The following is a 25,415-nucleotide window of genomic DNA, read 5'->3' as shown; positions in this document are numbered from 1 at the left end:
ATTTTGAACATATCACTTAAGCTCCCAGAGTCTTAGTTTTTATGTTTACAAACTGGTGATCGGCCCTGTATCTCGAGACTGTTGTCGAAATAATATTTATAAGAAATCCTAGCCAAAAGCCAAGCTCATAGAGGCAACAGTATATGAGGGTTCCTATCTCTTTTGCCCTTTGTCACTCCAGGATGTGAATCCACCTTTGCCCAAACATACATACGTCAGTTTGACTACTTGGTTCTTGATATAATGCTTGTTCAAGGCCGAATCTATAAATGTATCATCCACCTGTTATTACAATAAGAGAGAAACTATGTGTTAATAAGATATTTTATAAGAAGAATATACCCCTGATTAAATGTTAAAGCGATAGAAAAATGTTTTAACATGAGTAATATCATGATTTAAACCAGTGGTTCTCAATTCCAACTGTGCAACAGAATCATTTGCAGAATTAAAAAACAAAAAATGACTTAAGATGCTGGGGCCCCTCTCCCAGAATTTTGGTTATAAATTGTCTGGATGGAACCTAGGCATTTGTATTTGTAAAAATCTCCCCAGGTGACTCTAATGTGCTGACATAGGTATCTGGGGTAAAGGTTATCTTCCTAAAACTCCACAGAAGGTGAAGCAGAAAGTTGCAGAGCAGAGATGGGACATGGAGGGAGGCCTTGAGAAGTGGTGGAGAGAACCGTGGCTCAGTGCTGGGTTTGAAGCCTGCTTATCCTGCTGCTCTTGAACTGGGTGACCTTGGAAAAGTTGCTGAACCAAGCTGAGCCTCAGTATCCTAACCTCTAAAACAAAGATATTGCTATGCTACTCATAGGGTTGTAAGGATTAAACACACATAAAATGCTGGGTATATTTTGGTAGTAGACTGCCGGTGGATCAGGTTAGCCCCCATTCTGGCATCACAGGTCTCAGATTTCTCTGCAGGTCTTTGGCTATAAGTACAGGGAAGAGGCATTAGAGATTTAGGAAAGAGCTAAAAATTTTCTAATTGTTGTTGATTCTGAGCCCTAGGGTAGGTCAGGAAGGAAGAAAGAGTAAGGTGGTTTTACAGGTTTAGGTCAAAGTTGTGTTCCTCAGTTTATGTCAACAGGGGAGGAGAACAAAAACTACTGTTTGGGGTCCATTTGCACAGAATTTTAATTGCCTGCCTAGACATTATGATGCTGTGACTTATCACACCTAGATTTTTGCTTGCAGTATCCCCCAGTGACCACCTGGTGGCAACAGTGTCATCTGAATGCAGGCACTGCATTTCATATTTGATAGTAGATGAGCCAAATGTGCTCATCTATTTAGGACAAAAATTATGTCCTAAATCCTTAAGAAAGAGACAAGAAAACCACCTCTCATTTTGAAAAACCCAAAGAATGGAAATAAAAAAGAAGACTGTTTCAGAGATCAAGGAACAAGTTGTGACTTCCTTAGCAGTATCAGGCATTCATAAAAAGCTTAATTGGGAAACAAAATATATATCCCCCTTACTCCTTATAATAACTGTATGAAATAAGAATTATTTTGATTCTTATTTCATTTGAAGAGGAAACTGACACTCGGAGACATCATGTGAATTTCCCTAGCATCATGTGGATTAGTAAACTGGGACTTAAATCTAGGTCTTCTGTCTCTAGGTCCATCTCTTATCAATCACACAACCTCCTTGTTAAATGTGATGTACATTTTACTTCAATTTCTTTCATAGAACATACAACAATAAGTTGTAACATAAACAGTCGATTGACTTAAAGTATAAAACTTTTAAACATATATTTGGTAATATATTTTTAAACTTTAGATCAAAGACAGTATTTAGAAAATAGAGAAATTGCTTGTATCCAGAATATACACTTACTTGTACTTAAATAAGAAAAGCTTAAATGGGCTGAAGAAATGTGGGGTTTATATGTTAGAAATGAAATTATTTTGTAAGATATGTTTTTGCAAGACCACTAATTGTTTTAATCATTTCTCTTCCGACATACACAACCAGTCCTATTACTCAGTATCTGGGGGAAATCCAAAAGAAAAGAAAAGACTAACCAAAACAAAGGGGAGAAAAATGACCAGTATTAAAAGGAAAAAAAAGTAAATAGTGTTTGGGAATCTAAAGAAGTTTGGTTTGTAAGTATCCTCTGAAATTCTACCCGCGATAGATCCCTTGGCTGTTTGTGACTTGTTGGTGAAGGTACTGGATTAAGTTTTTGACTCTGGATGACATCATTCATCTGGCAAAATACCTGCTGAGAAGAATATCTAGCCCCAGCATCCATTCCATCTTTGAATAGTTCAGGTGTCTGGAAAGATAGGAGCTGAAAGAATGATATAAGAAGAATCTAGGTAGAAGTAACTTTGGTAATCACAGAAATATAGAAGTCTCTTCTCTATAATTCAAATTCCAGGACCGTGTCCCTATAAAGCCTCATTGGTTGGGTCTGGGGTGAAGCCCAGGATCTTTATGTTATCCTAAAAAATGCTGGGGCACAGAGACTAGCTAACAGGGTTCCTACACTAAAGGAATTTAAAACAGGGAAATCAGAGAAAACATGAACGTAAACTTTATTGCTGAATGGAGTTTATGTAAGAACTAGCTTTCTAGAGACCCCACCCAAAAATGTTTCCCTGGCAGATTAAGGCTTATTTCATCAGAAACATTCTGCCAGCACTTTGGCATTCTAATTCTAAATTCTCAGAAGTTTCAAAGGACACTTTTTTTAAGCTGTGTGCCAGCTTGTTCTAAGTTTATTATTTACATATCTTAATAGAGTTAGTGATTTATAAATCTATCTTGCTCCCATTTGGAGCCATTTGTAGAGTCTTGTAGTTGGATTTAGTCCCTCATGTTGAACAAAAGACCTTCTTTCAAGGTAGTACCTCTTTATATTTGATGATTTTGAAATGCTGGAAGTTGCACTAAGTTCTAAGAGGGCAACTGCAGGTTAGTTGGGTGTTTAATGGAAGAGTTAGGGAGAGGCCTTCAATTCAAACAAACAGACGGGCCCAGCAATTTAGCTCTCATTCCCAGACTACCTCTGTTCACACATGTAGCCCGCCTTTCAGTTTAGATGCTTCCCAGCTTGCTCCTCTCACAGCAGTCTTTGTACTCACATAGGGGTGTTTCAGAGCTGAGACCACTAACTTCAGAGAGATATGCCACTGAAGACTGGCCAATGGAATATGAAGGCAGTTTCTACCAACATCTCACCAGATGAGTGCCTGATAACTAAAAGTTTAGAGCCAAAACATGCCAAAAAAAAAAAATTCAGATCCTGTTGCTTTCTCCTAGTTATAATAAGAGTGGCACACAAAGGATGGTATAAGAGATGCTTTTAAAAAACACACCTTTAACCTTAAATAAGGTTCAATTGAAGTTGCTTTACTCCAGGGCTGAACTCAAGGTAGAAATAGAGATTAGAGCACAATTGCATTTGAGTCTCTGGTCACAGAGTCATATGTTCAAGGGCCTCACCATCTGTCATTCATCCCCACACCCACAACCCCCATCAACACCACCATTACCTTTCATGCTTGGTAGTGCTGTTTTCAGGCATGTCCTGTTTCCCTCTGTACTTGCCCTTCTCAGGCTATTCCTTTGGTCTGTAGTCCCCTCTCTGATTCTGCTGGCTCTGCTTTTCTGAATCACAACTCTCCTTCAAAGTCTATTTCAGATAAGACCTACTTTGGGTTTATTCCTTGAACCTTGAGGAAAGAGTAATCTTTCCTCTTCCTGTCCTAATTGTTCTTATTCCTCTTATATCTTCTACTCCTTAATATAGTTATTTATGAAAATATATTATCTCCTCTACTAAACTGCAAACCTTTTATGGATAGGGACAATCATTCTTCTTTTCATACTCTACAATATGTAAGAATTCAGCATGCTTTTTTGAATGAATTAATAAAAGGAAGTGAAAATTTGTTTATCAGAAAGCCTTGCATTTATCAGGAAGATTTTATTAGTGCTTTTAATGAGATTTACATCAGATTGAGATCAGTGCTCCTAGAGAAAAAAGAAAACTGCACATGAAGTATTTGAGGGGAATTTTTTCTCCTTGTTGACATTTTCAGTAATTTGATTCCTATGGATGAAGAACTCCTACCCATTGATATGTACAAGCAACATGTAATGGTTACCCCTCTCCAAAGGCAGCCTATATTCTTTGCCCTCTAAAAATAAAGACCATAATCTTGATCGTTCTTATTGCAATCCTTTAAAGTTGTTATTCTATCTATTTAAAATCCAGATTTTTGGCAAAACCCAAGATTTAAGAAGTCAGCTGTGAATCATTATCCTAAGCCTATGTAGAACATGGCCAACCTGAGCACTGATGGTGCTCACAGGATTTTGATGCTTATTGGTCTTTTGATCTCTTTACCCCTCAAGGAACTAGAAAAAGAACAAACTAAGACCAAGGCTAGCAGAAGGAAAGAGATAACAAAGATAAGAAAAGAAATAAATGAAATAAAAATCAGAAAAACAATAGAAAAGATCAACAAAACTAAGAGCTGTGTTTTTGAAAAGATTAACAAAATTGACAAAACTTTAGTGAGACTATCTAAAAGAAAAAAGAGGACTCAAACAGAATCAGAAATGCAAGAATAGACATTATAACACAAAAATACAAAGGATCATAAGAAACTACTATGAACAATTATAAACCAACAAATTGGATAATCTAGAAGAAATGGATAAATTCCTAGAAAAATACAACCTACCAAGACTGAATCATGAAGAAACAGAAAATCTGAGACCAATAATGAATAAGGAGATTAAATCAGTAATCAAAACCCTCCTCAAAAGGAAAAGCCCAGGACCAGATGGTTTCACTGGTGAATGTTACCAAACAGTTAAATAAGAATTAATGCCAGTCTTTCTCAAACTCTTCCAAAAAATCAAAGAAGAAGGAACACACCCAAACTTATTTTGTGAGGCCAGCATTACCTTTATACGAAAGCCAGATAAGGACACTACAAGAAAATAAAACTTCAGACCAATATTCCTGAAGCAAAAATTCTCAACAGTGTATTAGCAAACTAAATTCAACAGCACATTAAAAGGATCATATACCATGATCAAGTGAGATTTATCTCTGGGATGCAAGGATGGTTTGACATATGCAAATCAATAAATGTGACACAACACATCAATAGGATGAAAGCTAAAAGTCATATGACCATCTCAATAGATGCAGAAAAAGCATTTGACAGAAAACAAGGTTCTTTCATGATAAAAACACTCAACAAATCACGTGTAGAAGGAACATACCTCAACATGATAAACTCCATATATGACAAATGCACAGCTTACACCAAAACTCAACAGTAAAAGATTGAAATCTTTCCCTCTAAGATCAGGAACAAGATAAGAAGGGTGCCCACTCTCACCACTCCTATTCACCATGTTACTGGGAGTTCTAGCTAGAGCAATCAGGCAAGAAAAAGAATAAAAGGCATTAAAATCAGACAGGAAGAAGTAAAATTGCCTTTATTTGCAGATGATATAATTTTATATATAGAAAATCATAAATATGCCACCAAAACACTGTTAGAACTGACCAATGAATTCAGTAAAGTTGCATACATATCAAGAGAAATCAAACATATAGAATCAACATTCATAGTGTATAGAAATTAGTTGTGTTTCTATACAATAACAACAATATATCTGAAGAAGAAATAAAGCAACGTGATTCATAATAGCATCAAAAACAATAAAATACTTTGGGGTAAATTTAACTAAGGAGGTAAAAGATCTTAACAATGAAACTTCAAGACTTTGGTGAAAGGAGCCCTCATGCACGGTTGGTGGGAATGTAAATTGGCATAGCCACTGTGGAGAAAGCATGGGGGGGTCCTCAAAAAACTAAAACTACCATCTGAGCCAGCAATCCCACTTCTGGGTATAGATCCAAAGGAAATTAAAACAGGATCTCAAGAGAGATATCTGCACTCTCATGTTCATCACAGTATTATCCACAATAGGCAAGATACGGAAACAACCTAAGTGTCTGTCAAAAAATAAATGGATAAAGAATATGTATATACATATATATACAGTTGACCCTTGAACAATGTCGTGGTTAGAGGTGCTGCCCCCTGTGCTGTTGAAAATCCCCATATAGCATAACATCCCTCTGTATCCACAGTTCCCATATGGTTCTCTGTATTCATGGTTCTGCATCTGTGGATTCAACCAACCATGGGTCAAATCATATAATCCTACAGTATTTACTAATGAAAAAAAAATCTGCATATAAGTGGACCCTTGCAATTCAAGCCCATAGTGTTCAAAGGTCAGCTGTATATTCCTCAGCCAGGAGAAAGAATGAAATTCTGCCAACATGGATGGATTTTGAGGGCATTACACTAACTGAAATAAGTCAGACAAAGACAAATACTTTATTCCAGTTTTATGTGGAATCTAAAAAGCAGAATTCATAGAAACAGATAGTAGCATGGTACTTACTAAGGCTAGGGGATGGGAAAAATGGAGAAATATTGATCAAAGAGTACAAACTTCTGGTTGCAAATTAATAAGTTCTGGTATCCCATGTACATTGTAATGATCATACTTAATGACACTGTGTTATATACTTGAAAGTTGCTAAGAGAGTAGAACTTGTGTTCTCACCACACACAAAAAATGGTAATTATGTGACATGATGGAGGTGTTATAGTGGTAACCATTTTGCAACATAAATGTATCATATCATCACATTTTACACCTTAAAATTACACAATGTTATATGTCAATTATATTTTAATAAAGCTGAAAAAATTGATACAAGGAAATGAAGAAACTAAGAATGAAGACATCTTTATATAATTAGTAATGTAATCCCAATGTGTTGGCTAAGTAAAAGTGGTCTGACAGAGCATATAAATTTATAATCTTTATGGATTTAAAAATTAAATGGGAGAAGAATTGATGTAGAACTGAACTTCCTATTATAGCTTAGTCCCTTCCTGACAAATAGAATAATTTAGTGGAGATGGCACCTGTTGGAGTTAACCTATATGGCTTCAAATCTCCCCTCCTTGATTTACCAACTGTGGACCTTATCTTCAGAGGCTTAGTTCTCTTATCTATCTATAAAGTGTGAATAACAATGCCTCCTTTGCAGTGTTATATTGAAGATTAGACATGAAATATACAACAGTTAGCTTTTTCTTTCAGTATTCAAATTTAACACGTTGAAGGCAGAGGTTATGATACACATTTTCCTCTTTTAGTCATACCTAATCTTCAGTTATGAAATGAACGTGAGTTTGAGCTCCCAAGTAAGAACTCAGTCACATTCTACACCCAATTTTTCTAACCTCTGAACACAAAGGTTTTTTTTTGTTTTTTTAAATAATTGCTACTTATTTTCTTTTCTAAGCTTTCAAATAAGCTTTCAAATTCATCTCTTCTCTGAGCATAGGACCATAGGCCTACACCAGACATTGGCCCTCTTACTTCTCTTACATTATGCAACTCCAAACTTTAGGTAGTCTAATACCTTTGCTAAGTTGTTTACCTTGACCCGGTTGCCTTTTCTCAAGAGAAGAGCTTCCTGCTTCAGAGAGCCAAGTCTCTCATTGGTGTCTTCAAGTTCCTTTAGAGAGTGTTCCTAAACTATATTATCTCCTTACATCACTTCTGTTTCCAAGTTCTTTGTCTCTACAACTCTAGACACATAGTCCAAAGGATAGTTTGAGGATCATTTCAGGCACTGTTTCTGGTGTTCCTGGGCACAAAGAAGATAAAATTTAGGACTGCTTTGGGCACAGGAGAAGTGAGTTTTTTTGGAGACAACACTAAGAAAATTCCTAACTGATGCCATTGTTAATTCAGATGGTGGTTACTGGCACATGCTAATACTATACAGTATTCAATGACCATTGAACCATGTGGGGGGTTGGGTCAGAAATCTGCATATAACTTCATAGTTGGCTCTCTGTATCCCTGGTTCTGCATCTGTAAATTCAACCAACCACCAATCATGTAGTACTGTAGCACATATTTGTTTATTTATTTATAGCACGTATTTATTGAAAAGACTGCATGTAAGTGAACCTGCACAGTTCAAACCCATGTTGTTCAAGGGTCAACTGTAACTGAAAGAGAATAATGTACCAGGGATAATTACTTGATTTCTGGTGTTTTGTGCGATGGTAGATGGGAAGTAAAATCACACAGATGATTCTTATGGATGACGAAAATGTATTAAGAAAATGTAATCTAAAACCCTAACTATATCGTTTACTAGCTGAATGATTTTGGGTAAATTAACTTTTGTGTACCTTGATTTTTCAATTTGTACAATTGTGATAATAATTATACTTACCTCATAAGTTTGTTTTTGAGGATTAACTAAAATAATACAGATACAGTGCTTAATGTGCTAAGCTAATTGAGTGCTTGGCATTTAGTATATGTTAACTAGTGTTATTGCTATAGTGTTACAAGTTTTTAACTTTCACATTTGTAATGATCCTATACTTTAAAAATATTTCTGAAATATATTTCTTCAAATGAAGTGCTCGCTCAGTCAGTGATCCTACTCAAACTTATAATAATAATAAAAATGACCTACCTATTTAGGAATATCATGGTGTCTGGTTACTGGAGTATTCTCTGAAGAATGGTATGAAAGATGAGATATGTCTGTGCTGCTATCTCAAGGAACTTGAATGGGTTTTAGCAGTATCTGAGCATGAACTCATTTTATATTTGCATCTCTGTTTCCATTCAAATCAGTGAATCCCCAGTTATGAGGAAGAACAGGACCTACAACCTGTATTTCGTGGCTGTCTAATTAGCACACACATAGGTCAGAGAGAAGAATCTGGTTTCACTCATTGGGATTTAGCAACAATAAAAAGGAGTGGCTCAGGATGAGGCATGAACACTTCCTGTAATTCTCCTGAAGGTAAATTGGTGGGGATTGGAGGGAAAGGGACATTGTCTCACTTAAACAGGGCTAAAATAATACACAGCCTTTCCTGACCACGTGAACCCTAGTTGATCTTCCTTTTCTTTGAAGTTCTTCTGCACTTATAGTCCTCAACATATAGTTTAGTCCTTAACCATATCATGTCATGCTGTTCAGTTTCATGTGTGTTACTATCATCTCTCCAAGGAGATGGGAAGCAGTTTGAAGAGATGAGGATCATCGTTTTTTTTCTGTAAGACTCAGGGGCTAAGAAGTGTCATAAGCTGAATAATCATACCATATATTGGTGAGACAGATTGTTTAGTTAGTTACATTGGGAAAACTGGATCACTACCTGGGTTCCTACTTAATATCACATTCAAAGGTGGACTTCAGATGCATTAAAAACCTTCTGTAGAAGGTAGAAGTTTAATAGTTTAATAGAAGAAAATACAGTAAAATAATTTTATAACTTAAAAGAGGAAATAACTTTTAAAAAAAATCTTTAAAAACACAGCCATAAGGCTGAGAAAATTGATAAGTATGATTACTTTAAAATTATGGATTTTTGTTTTATGAAGGGCAATATGGTCCAAATTAATAAAAGATGGAATGGATAAGTGCAATGTCTACTACCAACAAACTGTTCCTATCTAGAAATCATAAAAGTCAGAGCAGAAATAAATGAAATAGAGATGAAGAAAATAGAAAAGATCAATGAAACTAAAAACTAGTTCTTTGAAAAGATAAACAAAATTGATAAACCTTCAGCTAGACTCATCAATAAAAAGACGGAGAGGGCTCAAATCAATAAAATTAGAACTGGAAAAGGAGAAAGTTATTATACAATGGACACCACAGAAATACAAAAGATCTTAAGAGACTACTACAAGCAACTATATACCGATAAAATAAACACCTAGAAGAAATGGACAAATTCTTAGAAAGGTACAATCTCCCAAGACTGAACCAGGAAGAAATAGAACATATGAACAGACCAATCACCAGTACTGAAATTGAAACTGATTAAAAAACTCCCAGCAAACAAAAGTCCAGGACTAGATGGCTTCACAGGCAAATTCTATCAAACATTTATAGAAGAGTTAACACCTATCCTTCTGAAACTCTTCCAAAAAAATTGCAGAGGAAGGAACACTCCCAAAATCATTCTGTGAGGCCGGCATCACCCTGATACCAAAACCAGACAAAGATACCACAAAAAAAGAAAATTACAGGTCAATATCACTGATGAATATAGATGCAAAGATCCTCAACGAAATACTAGCAAACTGAATCCAACAATACATTGAAGGGGTCATACCCCAAGATCAAGTGGGGTTTTTCCCAGGGATGCAAGAATTTTTCAGTATCTGCAAATCAGTCAGTGTGATACACCACATTAACAAACTGAAGAATAAAAACCATATGATCATCTCAATAGATGCAGAAAAAGCTTTTGACAAAATCCAACACTGATTTATGTTACAAAACCTCCAGAAAGTGGGCATTGAGGGAACCTGCTTTAACATAATGAAGGCCATATATGAAGAGGTGCAGCCTTTGGGAGGTGATTAGGTCATGAATGGGATTAGTACTTTAGAAAAGAGACCCCAGAGAGCTCTTTAGCTCCCTGCTCTGCACCATGTAAGGATACACCAAGAAGTCTGAAGTCTGCAACAAGAAAGAGGGTTCTTGCCAGAACCTGACCATGTTAGTGTCATGGTTCCAGACTTCCAGCCTCCATTACTATGAGAAATAAATTTCTGTTGTTTATAAGCCACTCAAACTATGGTACATTTTTATAGCAGCCCAAACTAACTAAAACAAGGGATTTATAACACAAAGAATAAATTAAAGCCATGTGCTCTGCACAAAACAAGAAAATGTATTTTTGCAAGAATGAATACTAATAAAAGAATACATGTGAAATACAGTATGGTTGTCTGCAGGGGGAGGAGAATGAGAGTGTGGTATGAAAATAAAAGAGAAGAAATAAATAATGACAACTAGAGAAAGACCTTGTAGGTCCTTATGATGATAATGTTTCATCACGTAACTCAGCCTTTGTACCTGAGGTTCTTTCACACCTAAAAACGTGTGCTTTAGTGAAGCTTCAAAGTTCACCTTCAAACACATACCTCTATAAGTGAATTTCTTTCACTTTTTTTAAAAAGACCTACTTCATTCCTGTCCATTTACTTCAGTAGAAACAATGTCTTAGTTAGCCTAAAACAATGCCAACAATATTGGCTGTAAAACATAAAGAAAACAAATTTTAAACTTTCCTGTTAAATTATAAATATTTTTTCAACAGTCAAAGAAATTGTATATCTTTTAAACTAAGATTAATTAATTTATTAATTTTTAAATTAATAAATAATTTATTATTAATATTTTAACATTGAGGAGGTTATGTGGAGTCACTCAGGGTCAGAGGAATAAAAGAGGTACTAGGGTATGTATCCAAGTTTTTTCTGGCATTCCTCAAGAAATGATCACAAATGCTATTTTCTAAGGTGCTCTGAATATAAAAGAATGGAGGATATATATCAATCTATAAATGTAATTATTGATCTGGGGGGATGAGACTGCAAAATAAAAAAAATTGCATAATTTAATGAGAATTGAAAATATAGATTAAAAACTCCATTTGTGATGTGGCTGTGAATATGTTGCAACTGGGTATGCATGTGGACAAAGATCAAATAGTGGCATGAAAAAATGAAAATGGTTTGAGAAAGAAAGGAAATGTTTTGAGTAAAAAATGATTCTTTGACTAAAACAAACCAACACCTGACATTTCCACCCTTTTAAGATAATTTTATGCTCTGTGCTTCTTTGTCAAGGCAGTTAACTTGACCTTAGTTTTTGAGTGAGGGTTCACACACATCGTGAGCAGAGCTGTTATGCAACTGAGTTTACTTTTTAGGGGGGGTGGGGGTGGGGACAGTCTTGTATTTCAGTTTTAACAAAATCGTTAGCAGTTCATTTGAATATTGCACAATAGGTCTGGGTATTTTATCTTAATTAGTGTGTTTTTGAGATAAAATGAACATTTATAATCCTCTTTCCTTTTTTCATGTATTTAAAAAATATTTTAAGTCCTAAAATGTGGTCTAACAAAAAAAGCATGTGGTTTTACCAATAACCACTTCTGGTATGTTTAAGCTTTTCAGTTGGGTAGTATCGTGGTGGAATGGGGGAGCGAAGGGCTGGGATACCTTGGCTTCCGTTCTCTCACTTTTAAATGAGGTGGTTTAAAAAGTGGTTTATCAGAATCACCAATCTGCTAGAATGCAGATTCCCTTACTCCTCTCTCCCTACCCACCCACCCCATCAGACACTGATTCAGAAGATCTGGAGTGGGACCTGGGAATCTGCAAGATGATTCTGATGCAAATTGTCTGAAAATCATGTTTTAAGAAATAGTGGAGAAAATGATTCACAAAATCCCTTCCTCCTGCAATATTTTAGGATAGAAACAATTTTATCTGACTTACCAAGTTTTCACTCATCTCCTGTAAGTCCTTAAGCTGGTATGGGCTGCTTTGTCCAGAATTACTTTTGACTCGTAGATCTGAAATTTTAAAGGTGCCATGATAATACTCCATTTTCTGGCCTGTGATGAAAAGAAAAAGTAGGAAATTAAGTGGTTTGAGGGTAGATTTTGGGATCTAAGGCCCAACTATAATGGGGCTACTATGAAGTCTTGAATATATCTCTGAGACTTTAATAATAAATATAATAAAAATAATGATTAATGTTATATGTTAATAATAGTAGCTGGTATTTATTCAGTGCCTACTATGTGCCAAGCTCTGTTCTGGGCACTTTATATGTATTAATTCATTTGACTCTCACTAAGCTCTCTAAGACTGGCATCACCTTCATTTTACAGATGAAGAAAGTGAGGCAGGAGGCATTAAGTAACTTGCTCTGTGCTATACAGCTAGTTAGTGGCCTCTCCAAGTTTAAACCCAGACAAGTGTGGCTCTAGAGCTGGAATATTTAATTACTGTATTGCTTCTTGCTGCGGTGAAATGTATACCACCTTGTACTCTACTGGAAGTAGAGGTAAATAAGTGTTCTTGTAAATTTTGGTTTTTAATGGAAGAGCCAGGCACACTAAGAAAGGTGTGAAAAGAAAGGCAGGGAAAAAACTGCCTGAGGTGGGAGGTGAGAACAGTGTGTAAAAGGGATGAATCAATCAGATTTCTGCTCGTCTCTCAGGAAAGGTTATAAAAAACAGAGCAGTGGAGGAGTGTGGTAATCTTAGGAGTATGGCCCTGGTGGGGCAAGAAATCTACAAAGAGTTAAAGATAGAAAATGGAGCAACCACAGAAGCATATCTCTCCTTGGGAAGCTGTGGATCTAGGAAAGAAAGAGGACCTCAGGATGGTCTGTCTCCTAGGGACATCTCTGGACTCTGTACTGCTTTTTTGGTCCCCCCGATTACTAATCTATATAGTCCATTTGTAATTGAACCCTCTACTCATAGAAGAGGGGCTTCTATACATTAAATTAGCTGACCCGAGAATCTTTTGCCATTGGTGTAAACTACAGATGGAGTAGTTATATGGGCCCCAGAACTATGTTCTTAAGCCCTTTAAAGCTCCTAAAAGAATCTGGACTCCCCCATCAAGTCTGAGGAAAGAGACAACAGATAAGTCCATTCAGGTAAGTCCCCTGAACTAGTTGTCTTATCACATACATCTGTGTGAGATTGACATTGTGGACATTTGTCAAAAATGTAAATGGTTTGCACTCTGCAGAGTGATGCAATGTAAAAAGAGAATTCTGCAATGAATTTTTGTGGGATTATAAATATATCAGGCAATAGAAAAATCTCTCGATATTGTTTTGGAAAGAGTAAAATTTTTTCTCTAAAAATAAGTAATAGGGGCTTCCCTGGTGGCGCAGTGGTTGAGAGTCTGCCTGCCGATGCAGGGGACACGGGTTCGTGCCCCGGTCCGGGAAGATCCCACATGCCGCAGAGCGGCTAGGCCCGTGAGCCATGGCCTCTGAGCCTGCTCGTCAGGAGCCTGTGCTCTGCAACGGGAGAGGCCACAGCAGTGAGAGACCTGCGTACCGCAAAAAAAAAAAAAAAGAAAAAAAAAAAAAGTAATAATACTGTATCATATTTATACTTTACCAATAATTTTAAAATTCATTATTTCATTGGACACGTGCTTTTCTTTTTCCCTAGAAATGTTAGTGGGCAGAAAATGCTGAGTAAAAGAGCCAATTTTAATAACTAATTCATCATAATTTTTCACTTGCATATACATGAATGATTAGAGTTTATTGTGATTACTAGTAAATTTTAGACAATTACTATTTTGGTCTTTTGTATAGATTCTGAAAAGAATACTAGACTGTGAGCTCCAAGGAGGTGGGAAATTTATCTGCTTTGCTTAATGCTGTTTCTTGAGTGCCCTGAAAAGTACTTGGACATACTAAACATTCAGTAGTTATTTGTTGATGAAATGACTGAATAAATTAAAAAATTCAAAATGTGGACATTTACTAGTGAAAGTACATTATTTTTGGATGGAAATAAATTTACATTTATTCAAATGAAGCTTTACAGAAAACTGAAATCAAACTGAGCAAAATCCACAATTTTACCTACCAGAGACTAAGAAGTAAGCCAGAAGACCAGTGGCCACAGTTACCACTGTCAGTAATAACACAATAAGGGCAATCATCCATGGTTTCAAACCTCTGCTTTGGGTGCCAAATCCTACCGATCTGCAAAAAGGAAAACTCACCAGTTACTCTCATGTTGTAACGGTTACAGGCTTTCTGCTGCTTCTTGGATAAGTGCACGTTGCTTTAGCCCACCTTTCCCAGCAAGAAGACATTTGTCTTCAATTTTGGTCAAGGTCATCTAGACATGAAGGGGGGTATTAAAAAGATCAGTATCTGGGAATCCATGCTATTCCTCCTGGTTTCTATTTCTAGAGGCATTGGGTGGATCTCTGTGGTGGCCATTCCTGACTTCTCTTAGCAGTGTGGTCCAAAGTAGCACATATGCTTGAAAAAAACCATTCCTTCTTTCTCCAACAATTTCTTTAAAAAAAAAAATCTCTTTTATCCTTTTAAAGTTTACAAAGTGATTTCAAATATTCTCATTTATTCTTTATCTTTCATTTTTAACTATTATGAAACTTTTCAGACACAGAAATTTAGAAAGAATGGTATAGTAGAACACCCCTATATTCATCACATCATTTTGTCAGTTAACATTTTTACTATAATGGCTTCATTCATTATTTTCTGCTGTATTTTAATGTAAAATAGGACTTCATGAGTTTTTACCAAATCATTATTATAAGCAATTAGGATATTTACAATATAACCACAATACCATAACACTCTTAAAAAATTAACAGTATTTCTCTAATCTTTTTATCTTCTAAACAATATCCATCTTCAGATTTCCTTTATTGTCCCTATTTACAGATGGATTGTACAAATCAAGGACCTCATAGTACCTTGGTTGTTATGTCTTTTAAGTCTTTTTTAACATAAAAGAGTCCAGCTTGCTTTTTAATTTTTAATGGCATTGACTTGTTGAAGAGATCAAGCCAGTTTTTCTTTAGAATGTCGACCTTCTGGACTTGTCTGAATGCTTTCTTGTGATCTCATTTAACTTGTTCTATCCCCCTCATTTCTTATAAGCTTAAATTTAGATCTAAAGGTTTGATTAGATTTAAATTAATTTGGCAAAAATACTTCAAAAGTGATGCTATATACTTTATATTGCATCACCTCTGGATTAGAGGAAATTTCCACAGTTTAGGAGAAAAAAGGTAACTCTTTGCTCTTCCTCTAGTTATGCTCAACAATAGCGATAATCACATTGTAGTAACTGTTTATTTTCAAGTATATTAACCTATACGTAACAGTGAACTCAATGGGTTAAACTAGTCATGTTCATCTTTTAATCATTAAGACCTAATAAGGTGCCTGGTACAGAGTAGGAATTTTATAAATCCATGAGAATCAGGCAGGTATTATACCAACCTTACATATGAAACAACAGAGGCTGAGAGAGAAGATGTCTTATTTATTAGAGCCAGGAGACTTAAAAGGACCCAGGTCATCTAACGCATTTTCTAGTGCTCCTTCTCTGCAACTTGCCATTGTAGTCAACTTAATTTATCTCTTTCATTAGAATTTATCTTTTTGTGTGTGTATTGAAAAGCTAATTCTTTGGGGGCAGATGTATTTTTCATGTTTCACAATATTTAGTGCATTGATTTACTCTAAGTAGACTTTTAATAAATATTGATTGATTTACAGGAATTTTTTTTAATATAAAATACTTTTATACATAAATGCCAGCATGAAAGATATAAACTGTTTGGACCTAAATAGTTAAGAAGGTAATAGTTTTGGCATAAGTAATACATTTAGCCAATAAACTACTTAATCCTATATGAATAAACTTTCAACATAATATCAACTTTTATGAATGTGAACAAGCAATGCATGAAAGCAAATATGCATCCTCAACCTCCCATTCTGGAGAGGTCCTATTAGTGATTTGCATAATATCACTTCAGATTTGAAAGGAAATATACATAGTAAACCCTTTGGAATCTAGCCTGTTTGTAGGTAGAGATGCTCAAGCATTCTTTTCCTGCTTTACCTGCACCCATAAAACAAACACTGGTGTTTTAATCTTCTGTTGCTTGCTGTGTAACAACTTACCACTAGTGAAACTTGAGAGACCTGAATTTTGTTGTGTATGGAAAATACTGACAATGCACATTGACTGATTTAAAAGAATCTAGACAACTGGCTGTCGAAAGGCAGTTTTGGATGGACAAGACCTAAGGTTCCAGAACATAAAAACAACAAACAGGAGGAGCTTCAAGATGGCGGAAGATTAAGACTCGGAGATCACATTCCTCCCCACAAATACATCAGAAATACATCTACACGTGGAACAACTCCTACAAAACACCTACTGAACGCTGGCAGAAGGCCTCAGACCTCCCAAAAGGCAAGAAACTCCCTATGTACCTGGGTAGGGCAAAAGAAAAAAGAAAAAACATAGACAAAGAATAGGGACGGGACCTGCACCAGTGGGAGGGAGCTGTGAAGGAGGAAAGGTTTCCACACACTAGAAGCCCCTTCGTGGGCAGAGACTGCGGGTGGTGGAGGGGGAAGCTTCGAAGCCGCGGAGGAGAGTGCAGCAACAGGGGTGCAGAGGGCAAAGCGGACAGATTCCCGCACAGAGGACCGGTGCCGACCAGCACTCACCAGCCTGAGAGGCTTGTCAGCTCACCCGCCGGGGCGGGCGGGGCTGGAGCTGAGGCTTGGGCTTCTGAGGTCGTATCCCAGGAAGAGGACTGGAGTTGGCGGCGTGAACATAGCCTGAAGGGGGCTAGTGCGCCACAGCTATCTGGGAGGGAATCTGGGAAAAAGTCTAGAGCTGCCAAAGAGGCAAGGGACTTTTTCTTGCCCCTTTTGTTTCCTGGTGCATGAGGAGAGGGGAATAAGAATGCAGCTTAAAGGAGCTCCAGAGACAGGGGCGAGCCGTGGCTATCAGCGTGGACCCCAGAGACGGGCATGAGATCCTAAGGCTAATGCTGTAGACACCAAGAAGCCTGTGTGCAAGCACAGGTCACTATCCACACCTCCCCTCCTGGGAGCCTGTGCAGCCTGCCAATGCCAGGGTCCCGTGATCCAGGGACAACTTACCCGGGAGAACACATGGCGCACCTCAGGCTGGTGCAATGTTAGGCGGCATCTGCCACCGCAGGCTCACCCCGCACTCCGTGCCCCTCCCTCCCCCGTGCCTGAGTGAGCCAGAGCCCCAGAACCAGCTGCTCCTTTAACCCCATCCTGTCCTGAAGAACAGACGCCCTCAGGTGACCTACACGCAGAGGCAGGGCCAGATCCAAAGCTGAACCCCGGGAGCTGTGCGAACAAAGAAAAGGAAATTTCTCCCAGTAGCCTCAGGGGCAGCGGATTAAAGCTCAACAATCAACTTGATGTACCCTGCATTTGTGGAATACCTGAATAGACAACGAATCATCCCAAATTGAGGAGGTGGACTTTGGGAGCAACGATATATATTTTTTCCCCCTTTTTCTCTTTTTGTCAGAGTGTATGTGTATGCTTCTGTGTGTGATTTTGTCTGTATAGCTTTGCTTTTACCATTTATCCTAGGGTTCTGTCTGTCCGTTTTTTTTTAATTACTTAAAAAATTATTTTTCTTAATAATTATTTTTTATTTTAATAACTTTATTTTATTTTATCTTCTTCTTTCTTTCTTTTTTTTTCTTCCCCTTTTATTCTGAGCCTTGTGGAGTACAGGTTCTTGGTGCTCCAGCCAGGAGTCAGTGCTGTGCCACTGAGGTGGGAGAGCCAAGTTCAGGACACTGGTCCCCAAGAGACCTCCCAGCTCCATGTAATATCAAACGGTGAAAATCTCCTAGAGATCTCCATCTCAACGCCAAGACCCAGCTCCACTCAACGACCAGCAAGCTACAGTGCTGGACACCCTATGCCAAACAACTAGCAAGACAGGAACACAAACCGACCCATTTGCAGAGAGGCTACCCAAAATCATAGTAACAGACACCCCAAGACACACCACCAGACGTGGAACTGCCCACCAGAAAGACAAGATCCAGCCTCATCCACTAGAACACAGGCACCAGTCCCCTCCACCAGGAAGCGTACACAACCCACTGAAACAACCTTAGCCACTGCGGACAGACACCAAAAACAACGGGAACTACGAACCTGCAGCCTGTGACAAGGAGACCCCAAACACAGTAAGTTAAGCAAAATGAGAAGACAGAGAAACACATGGCAGATGAAGGAACAAGGCAAAAACCCACCAGACCTAACAAATGAAGAGGAAATAGGCAGTCTATCTGAAAAAGAGTTCAGAATAATGATAGTAAAGATGATCCAAAATCTTGGAAATAGAATGGAGGAAATACAAGAAACATTTAACAAGAACCTGGAAGAACTAAAGAGCAAACAAACAGTGATGAACAACACAATAAATGAAATTAAAAATTCTCTAGAAGGGATCAATGGCAGAATAACTGAAGCAGAAGAATGAATAAATGACCTGGAAGATAAAATAGTGGAAATAACGACTGCAGAGCAGAATAAAGAAAAAATAATGAAAAGAATTTAGGACAGTCTCAAAGACCTATGGGACAACATTAAACACACCAACATTCGAATTACAGGGGTCCCAGAAGAAGAAGAGAAAAAGAAAGGTACTGAGAAAATATTTGAAGAGATTATAGTTTAAAACTTCACCTAATATGGGAAAGAAAATACTTAATCAAGTCCAGGAACCACACAGAGTCCCATACAGGATAAATCCAAGGAAAAACACGCCATGACACATATTAATCAAACTATCAAAAATTAAATACAAAGACCAAATAGTAAACGCAGCAAGGGAAAAACAACAAATAACACACAAAGGAATCCCCATAAGGTTAACAGCTGGTCTTTCAGCAGAAACTCTGCAAGCTCAAAGGGAGTAGCAGAACATATTTAAAGTGATGAAGGGGAAAAACCTATAACCAAGATTACTCTACCCAGCAAGGATCTCATTCAGATTTGATGGAGAAATTAAAACCTTTACAGACAAGCAAAAGCTAAGAGAATTCAGCACCACCAAACCAGCTTTACAACAAATGCTGAAGGAACTTCTCTAGACAGGAAACACAAGAGAAGGAAAAGACCTACAATGATAAACCCAAAACAATTAAGAAAATGGTAATAGGAACATACATATCAATAATTACCTTAAATGTAAATGGATTAATTGCTCCAACCAAAAGACATAGACTGGCTGAATGGATACAAAAACATGATTCATATATATGCTGTCTACAAGAGACCCACTTCAGACCTAGGGACACATACAGACTGAAAGTGAGGGGATGGAAAAAGATATTCCATGCAAATGGAAATCAAAAGAAACCTGGAGTAGCAATTCTCATACCAGACAAAATAGACTTTAAAACAAAGACTATGACAAGACACAAAGAAGGACACTACAGCATGATCAGGGGATCAATCCAAGAAGAAGATATAACAATTGTAAATATTTATGCACCCAACATAGGAGCACCTCAATACAGGCAAATACTAACAGACTTGAAAGGGGAAATCGACAGTAACGCAATCATACCAGGAGACTTTAACACCCCACTTTCCCCAATGGACAGATCATCCATAATGAAAATAAATAAGGAAACACAAGCTTTAAATGATACATTAAACAAGATGGACTTAATTGATATTTATAGGTCATTCCATCCAAAAAAAACAGAATACACTTTCTTCTCAAGTGTTCATGGAACATTCTCCAGGATAGATCATATCTTGGGTCACAAATCAAGCCTTGGTAAATTTAAGAAAATTGAAATCATATCAACTATCCTTTCCGACCACAATGCTATGAGAGTAGATATCAATTACAGGAAAAAATCTGGAAGAAATACAAACACATGGAGGCTAAACAACACACTACCTAATAACCAAGAGATCACTGAAGAAATCAAAGAGGAAATCAAAAAATACCTAGAAACAAGTGACAATGAAAACACAATGACACAAAACCTATGGGATGCTGCAAAAGCAGTTCTTAGAGGGAAGTTTATAGCTATACAAGCCTATCTTAAGAAACAAGAAACATCTCAAATAAACAAACTAATCTTACACCTAAAGGAATTTGAGAGAGAAGAACAAAAAAAACCCAAAGTTAGCAGAAGGAAGAAATCATCAAGATCAGATCAGAAATAAATGAAAAAGAAATGAAGGAAACGATAGCAATGATTAATAAAACTAAAAGCTGGTTCTTTGAGAAGATAAACAAAATTGATAAACCATTAGCCAGGCTTATCAAGAAAAAAGGGAGAAGACTCAAATCAATAGAATTAGAAATGAAAAAGGAGAAGTAACAATTTGACACTGCAGAAATACAAAGGATCATGAGAGATTAATACAAGCAACTCTATGCCAATAAAATGGACAACCTGGAAGAAATGGACAAATTCTTAGAAATGCACAACCTTCTGAGACTGAACCAGGAAGAAATAGAAAATATGAAAAGACCAATCACAAGCACTGAAATTGAAACTGTGATGAAAAATCTTCCAACAAACAAAAGCCCAGGACCAGATGGCTTCATAAGCGAATTCTATCAAACATTGAGAAGAGCTAACACCTATCCTTCTCAAACTCTTCCAACATATGGCAGAGGGAGCAACACTCCCAAATTCATTCTGCAAGGCCACCATCACCCTGATACCAAAACCAGGCAGAGATGTCACAAAGAAAGAAAACTACAGGCCACTGTCACTGATGAACATAGATGCAAAAATCCTCAGCAAAATACTAGCAAACAGAATCCAAAGGCACAGTAAAAGGATCATACACCATGAGCAAGATGGGTTTACACCAGGAATGCAAGAATTCTTCAATATATGCAAATCAATCAACGTGATACACCATATTAACAAATTGAAGGAGAAAAACCATATGATCATCTCAATAGATGCAGAGAAAGCTTTCGACAAAATTCAACACCCATTTATGTTAAAAACCCTCCAGAAAGTAGGCATAGAGGAAACTTTCCTCAACATCATAAAGGCCATATATGGCCTTTATATGGCCATAAAACCCACAGCCAACATCGTCCTCAATGGTGGAAAACTGAAAACATTTCCACTAAGATCAGGAACAAGACCAGGTTGCCCATTCTCAGCACTATTATTCAACATAGTTTTGGAAGTTTTAGCCACAGCAATCGAGAAGAAAAAGAAATAAAAGGAATCCAAATAGGAAAAGAAGAAATAAAGCTGTCACTCTTTGCAGATGACATGATACTATACGTAGAGAATCCTAAAGATGCTACCAGAAAAGTACTAGAGCTAATCAATGAATTTGGTAAAGTAGCAGGATACAAAATTAATGCACAGAAATCTCTTGCATTCCTATACGCTAATGATGAAAAATCTGAAAGTGAAATTAAGAAAACACTGCCATTTACCATTGCAACAAAAAGAATAAAATACCTAGGAATAAACCTACCTAAGGAGACAAAAGAACTGTATGCAGAAAATTATAAGACACTGATGAAAGAAATTAAAGATGATACAAATAGATGGAGAGATATACCATGTTCTTGGATTGGAAGAATCAACATTGTGAAAATGACTCTACTACCCAAAGCAATCTACAGATTCAATGCAATCCCTATCAAACTACCACTGGCATTTTTCACAGAACTAGAACAAAAAATTTCACAATTTGTATGGAAACACAAAAGACCCCGAATAGCCAAAGCAATCTTGGGAAAGAAAAACGGAGCCGAAGGAACCTGGCTCCGTGAATTCACACTATACTACAAAGGTACAGTAAGCAAGACAGTATGGCATCTGCAGAGAAACAGAAATATAGATCAATGGAACAGGATGGAAAACCCAGAGATAAAGCCACACACATAGGGTCACCTTATCTTTGATAAAGGAGGCAAGAATATACAATGAATTAAAGACAGCCTTTTCAATAAGTGGTGCTGGGAATACTGGACAGCTACATGTAAAAGAATGAAATTAGAACAGTCCCTAACACCATATACAGAAATAAACTCAAAATGGATTAACGACCTAAATGTAAGGCCAGACACCATCACATCTTAGAGGAAAACATAGGCAGAACACTCTATGACATAAATCACAGCAAGATCCTTTTTGACCCACCTCCTAGAGAAATGGAAAGAAAAACAAAAATAAACAAATGGGACCTAATGAAACTTAAAAGCTTTTGCACAGTAAAGGAAACCATAAAACGAAAAGACAACCCTCAGAATGGGAGAAAATATTTGCAAATGAAGCAACTGACAAAGGATTAATCTCCAAAACATACAAGCAACTCATGCAGCTCAATATCAAAATAACAAACAACCCAATACACAAATGGGCAGAAGACCTAAATAGACATTTCTCCAGAGAAGGTATACAGATGGCCAGCAAACACATGAAAGAATGGTCAACATCATTAATCATTAGAGAAATGCATATCAAAACTACAATGAGATATCATCTCACACCGGTCAGAATGGCCATCATTAAAAAATCTACAAACAATAAATGCTGGAGAGGGTGTGGAGAAAAGGAGACCCTCTTTCACTGTTGGTGGAAATGTAAATTGATATAGCCCCTATGGAGAACAGTATGGAGGTTCCTTAAAAAGCTAAAAATAGAATTACCATATGACCCAGCAATCCCACTACTGGGCATGCACACTGAGAAAACCATAATTCAAAAAGAGTCATGTAGCACAATGTTCATTGCAGCTCTATTTACAATAACCAGGACATGGAAGCAACCTAAGTGTCCATCAACAGATGAATGGTAAAGAAGATGTGGCACATATATACAATGGAATATTACTTAGCCATAAAAAGGAATGAAACCTAATTATTCGTAGTGGGCTGGATGGACCTAGAGACTATCAAACAGAGTGAAGTAAGTCACAGAGAAAGAAACAAATACTGTATGCTAACACATATATATGGAATCTAAAAAAAAAATGATAATGGTCAGAAGAACCTAGGGACAAGACAGGAACACAGATGCGGACATACTAGAGAATGGACTTGAGGATACGGGGAGGGGGAAGGGTAAGCTGGGACAAAGTGAGAGAGTTGCATGGACATATATACACTACCAAATGTAAAATACATAGCTAGTGGGAAGCAGCCGCATAGCACAGGGAGATCATCTCGGTGCTTTGTGACCACCTAGAGGGCTGGGATAGGGAGGGTTGGAGGGAGGGAAATGCAAGAAGGAAGTGATATGGGGACATATGTGTATGTATAACTGATTCACTTTGTTATAAAGCAGAAACTGACAGACCATCTAATAAAGATGTTAAAAAAAACCCAACAAATAGAAGCTTCATGGGATATGACATTATTTAGCCTCTTAATTGGCTTAAAACCTAGATTCAGAAGTGAAGCATAATTTAAAGACTATTTAGTACAATGTAACACATTTTCCAGTTGGGGAAGTTGAGCCCTAGAGATGATTAAGTGCCTTCTCCAGTATAATAAAGCTAGTAGTCATCTCAAACTCATGTCTTCTAACTTGTAGTATGCTATTTTTTTCTCAGTGCCAGAGTACCTCCCCATTGATTGCATTTTAATTCTTAACTAGATTTATTATTTATATATTCATCTCTTCACTTATTCATTCTTCATTTATTTTCTTAGAGAATCTTATCAGTGTGTCTTCAAGTCATTCAAAACCAACAATGGACCAAAGGAGAAAGGCTAAACCTCAAGCAGATTTACAAGCTTTCAAATCTATCTTCCCATGATAACATAGTTCCTCTGAGTAGGACAAATGGAGAAAGTAGATGCAGGAAGATCACATCCCCGCCACCAAAATGCACACAAACTCACACTATTACAGGCTGTGAGACACTAGGCAGAAGAGTGGTTCAACACTCACTGATACACTGCCTCAAGTGCCATGGAGGTCATGTCCAAAAATGCAATACAAGGAGCTGTTAACATCTTGCGGGAAATGGTGGCCAACAAACAGGGGTGATCAGCTGTCAGAAGTTTCTCCTTTTGAGAAAACTTTTGGGGAATGTAACAGGTGCGCAAGACCAAATTATAAATGCTGCAGGAGCCATGGGTTAAAGCTGTAACTACTTAATCCTATATGAATAACCTTGCAACTTAGTATCAGCTTTCATGACTATGAACAAGCAAGGCATGAAAACAAATATGCATCATCAACCTCCCATTCTGGAGAGGTCCTATTAATGATTTGCATAATATCACTACAGATTTGAAAGGAAATATACTCAGTAAAGCCTTTGGAATCTAGCCTGTATGTAGGTAGAGATGCTCAAGCATTTTTTCCCTGCTTTACCTGCACCCATAAAACAAACACTGGTATATTAATTTTCTGTTGCTGTGTAACAAATTACCACAAAGTTAGCAGCTTAAAACAACAGTCACTTCTTCACTCACAGTTCTGTATGTGGCATGGTTGAGTACTCTGCTCAGGATCTCAGGAGGGTGAAATCAAGGTGTTGGTTGAGGCTGCAATCTCACCTGACGTATGTGACCCTCTTCCAGGCTCACTTAGGTTTGAGGCAGAGCTCAGTTCCTTGAAGCTGAATTGGGGTTCCTGTTCCCTTGCTGGCTGTCAGTCAGAGGGCTCTCAGCTGCTAAATGTCACCCACATTCTTTGCCATGTAGCCCACTCCATCTTCAAAACCAGCAATGGGGAATCTCCTCCCATCAAATTTCTTTCACATTCTGAATCTCTTTCTCCATGTAGAGCCTTGTTCTATTTTAAGGTGTCACCTGATTAGGTTAGGCCTACAAATTAGAATCTCTTCATTTAAAAGTCAACTGACTTGAGACCTTCATTATATCTGCAAAATCCCCTCACAGCAGCACCTAGGTTAGTGTTTGAA

General features: G+C 37.3%; 1 protein-coding gene across 11 annotated transcripts in view; it reads right to left on the bottom strand.

Moving 5' to 3' along the window:
• The window catches only part of TMPRSS11A (transmembrane serine protease 11A), a 54,395-nt gene that overhangs the window by 18,998 nt on the left and 9,982 nt on the right, over positions 1 to 25,415 (bottom strand). For 2 of the 11 annotated variants that reach the window (XM_033425553.2, XM_049709511.1), the window contains exons 2-5: positions 14,551 to 14,669; positions 12,419 to 12,537; positions 2,241 to 2,312; positions 215 to 282 (exon numbers count right to left, since the gene is read on the bottom strand). In XM_033425553.2, coding sequence (XP_033281444.2) covers positions 215 to 282; positions 2,241 to 2,312; positions 12,419 to 12,537; positions 14,551 to 14,669 — 378 coding nt within the window. Of the gene's footprint in view, positions 1 to 214; positions 283 to 2,240; positions 2,313 to 12,418; positions 12,538 to 14,550; positions 14,670 to 14,689; positions 14,809 to 17,633; positions 17,715 to 25,415 lie in introns of those variants that run through there. The other 9 variants (XM_033425558.2, XM_049709512.1, XM_033425554.2 and 6 more) reach the window with 8 other exon arrangements.

Source organism: Orcinus orca, chromosome 4, assembly GCF_937001465.1.
Source record: "Orcinus orca chromosome 4, mOrcOrc1.1, whole genome shotgun sequence".
In the NCBI taxonomy this organism is placed as follows: Eukaryota; Metazoa; Chordata; class Mammalia; order Artiodactyla; family Delphinidae; genus Orcinus; species Orcinus orca.
The sequence above is the reverse complement of the archived record's forward strand: the minus strand, read 5'-3'. Positions and strand labels throughout refer to the sequence as shown.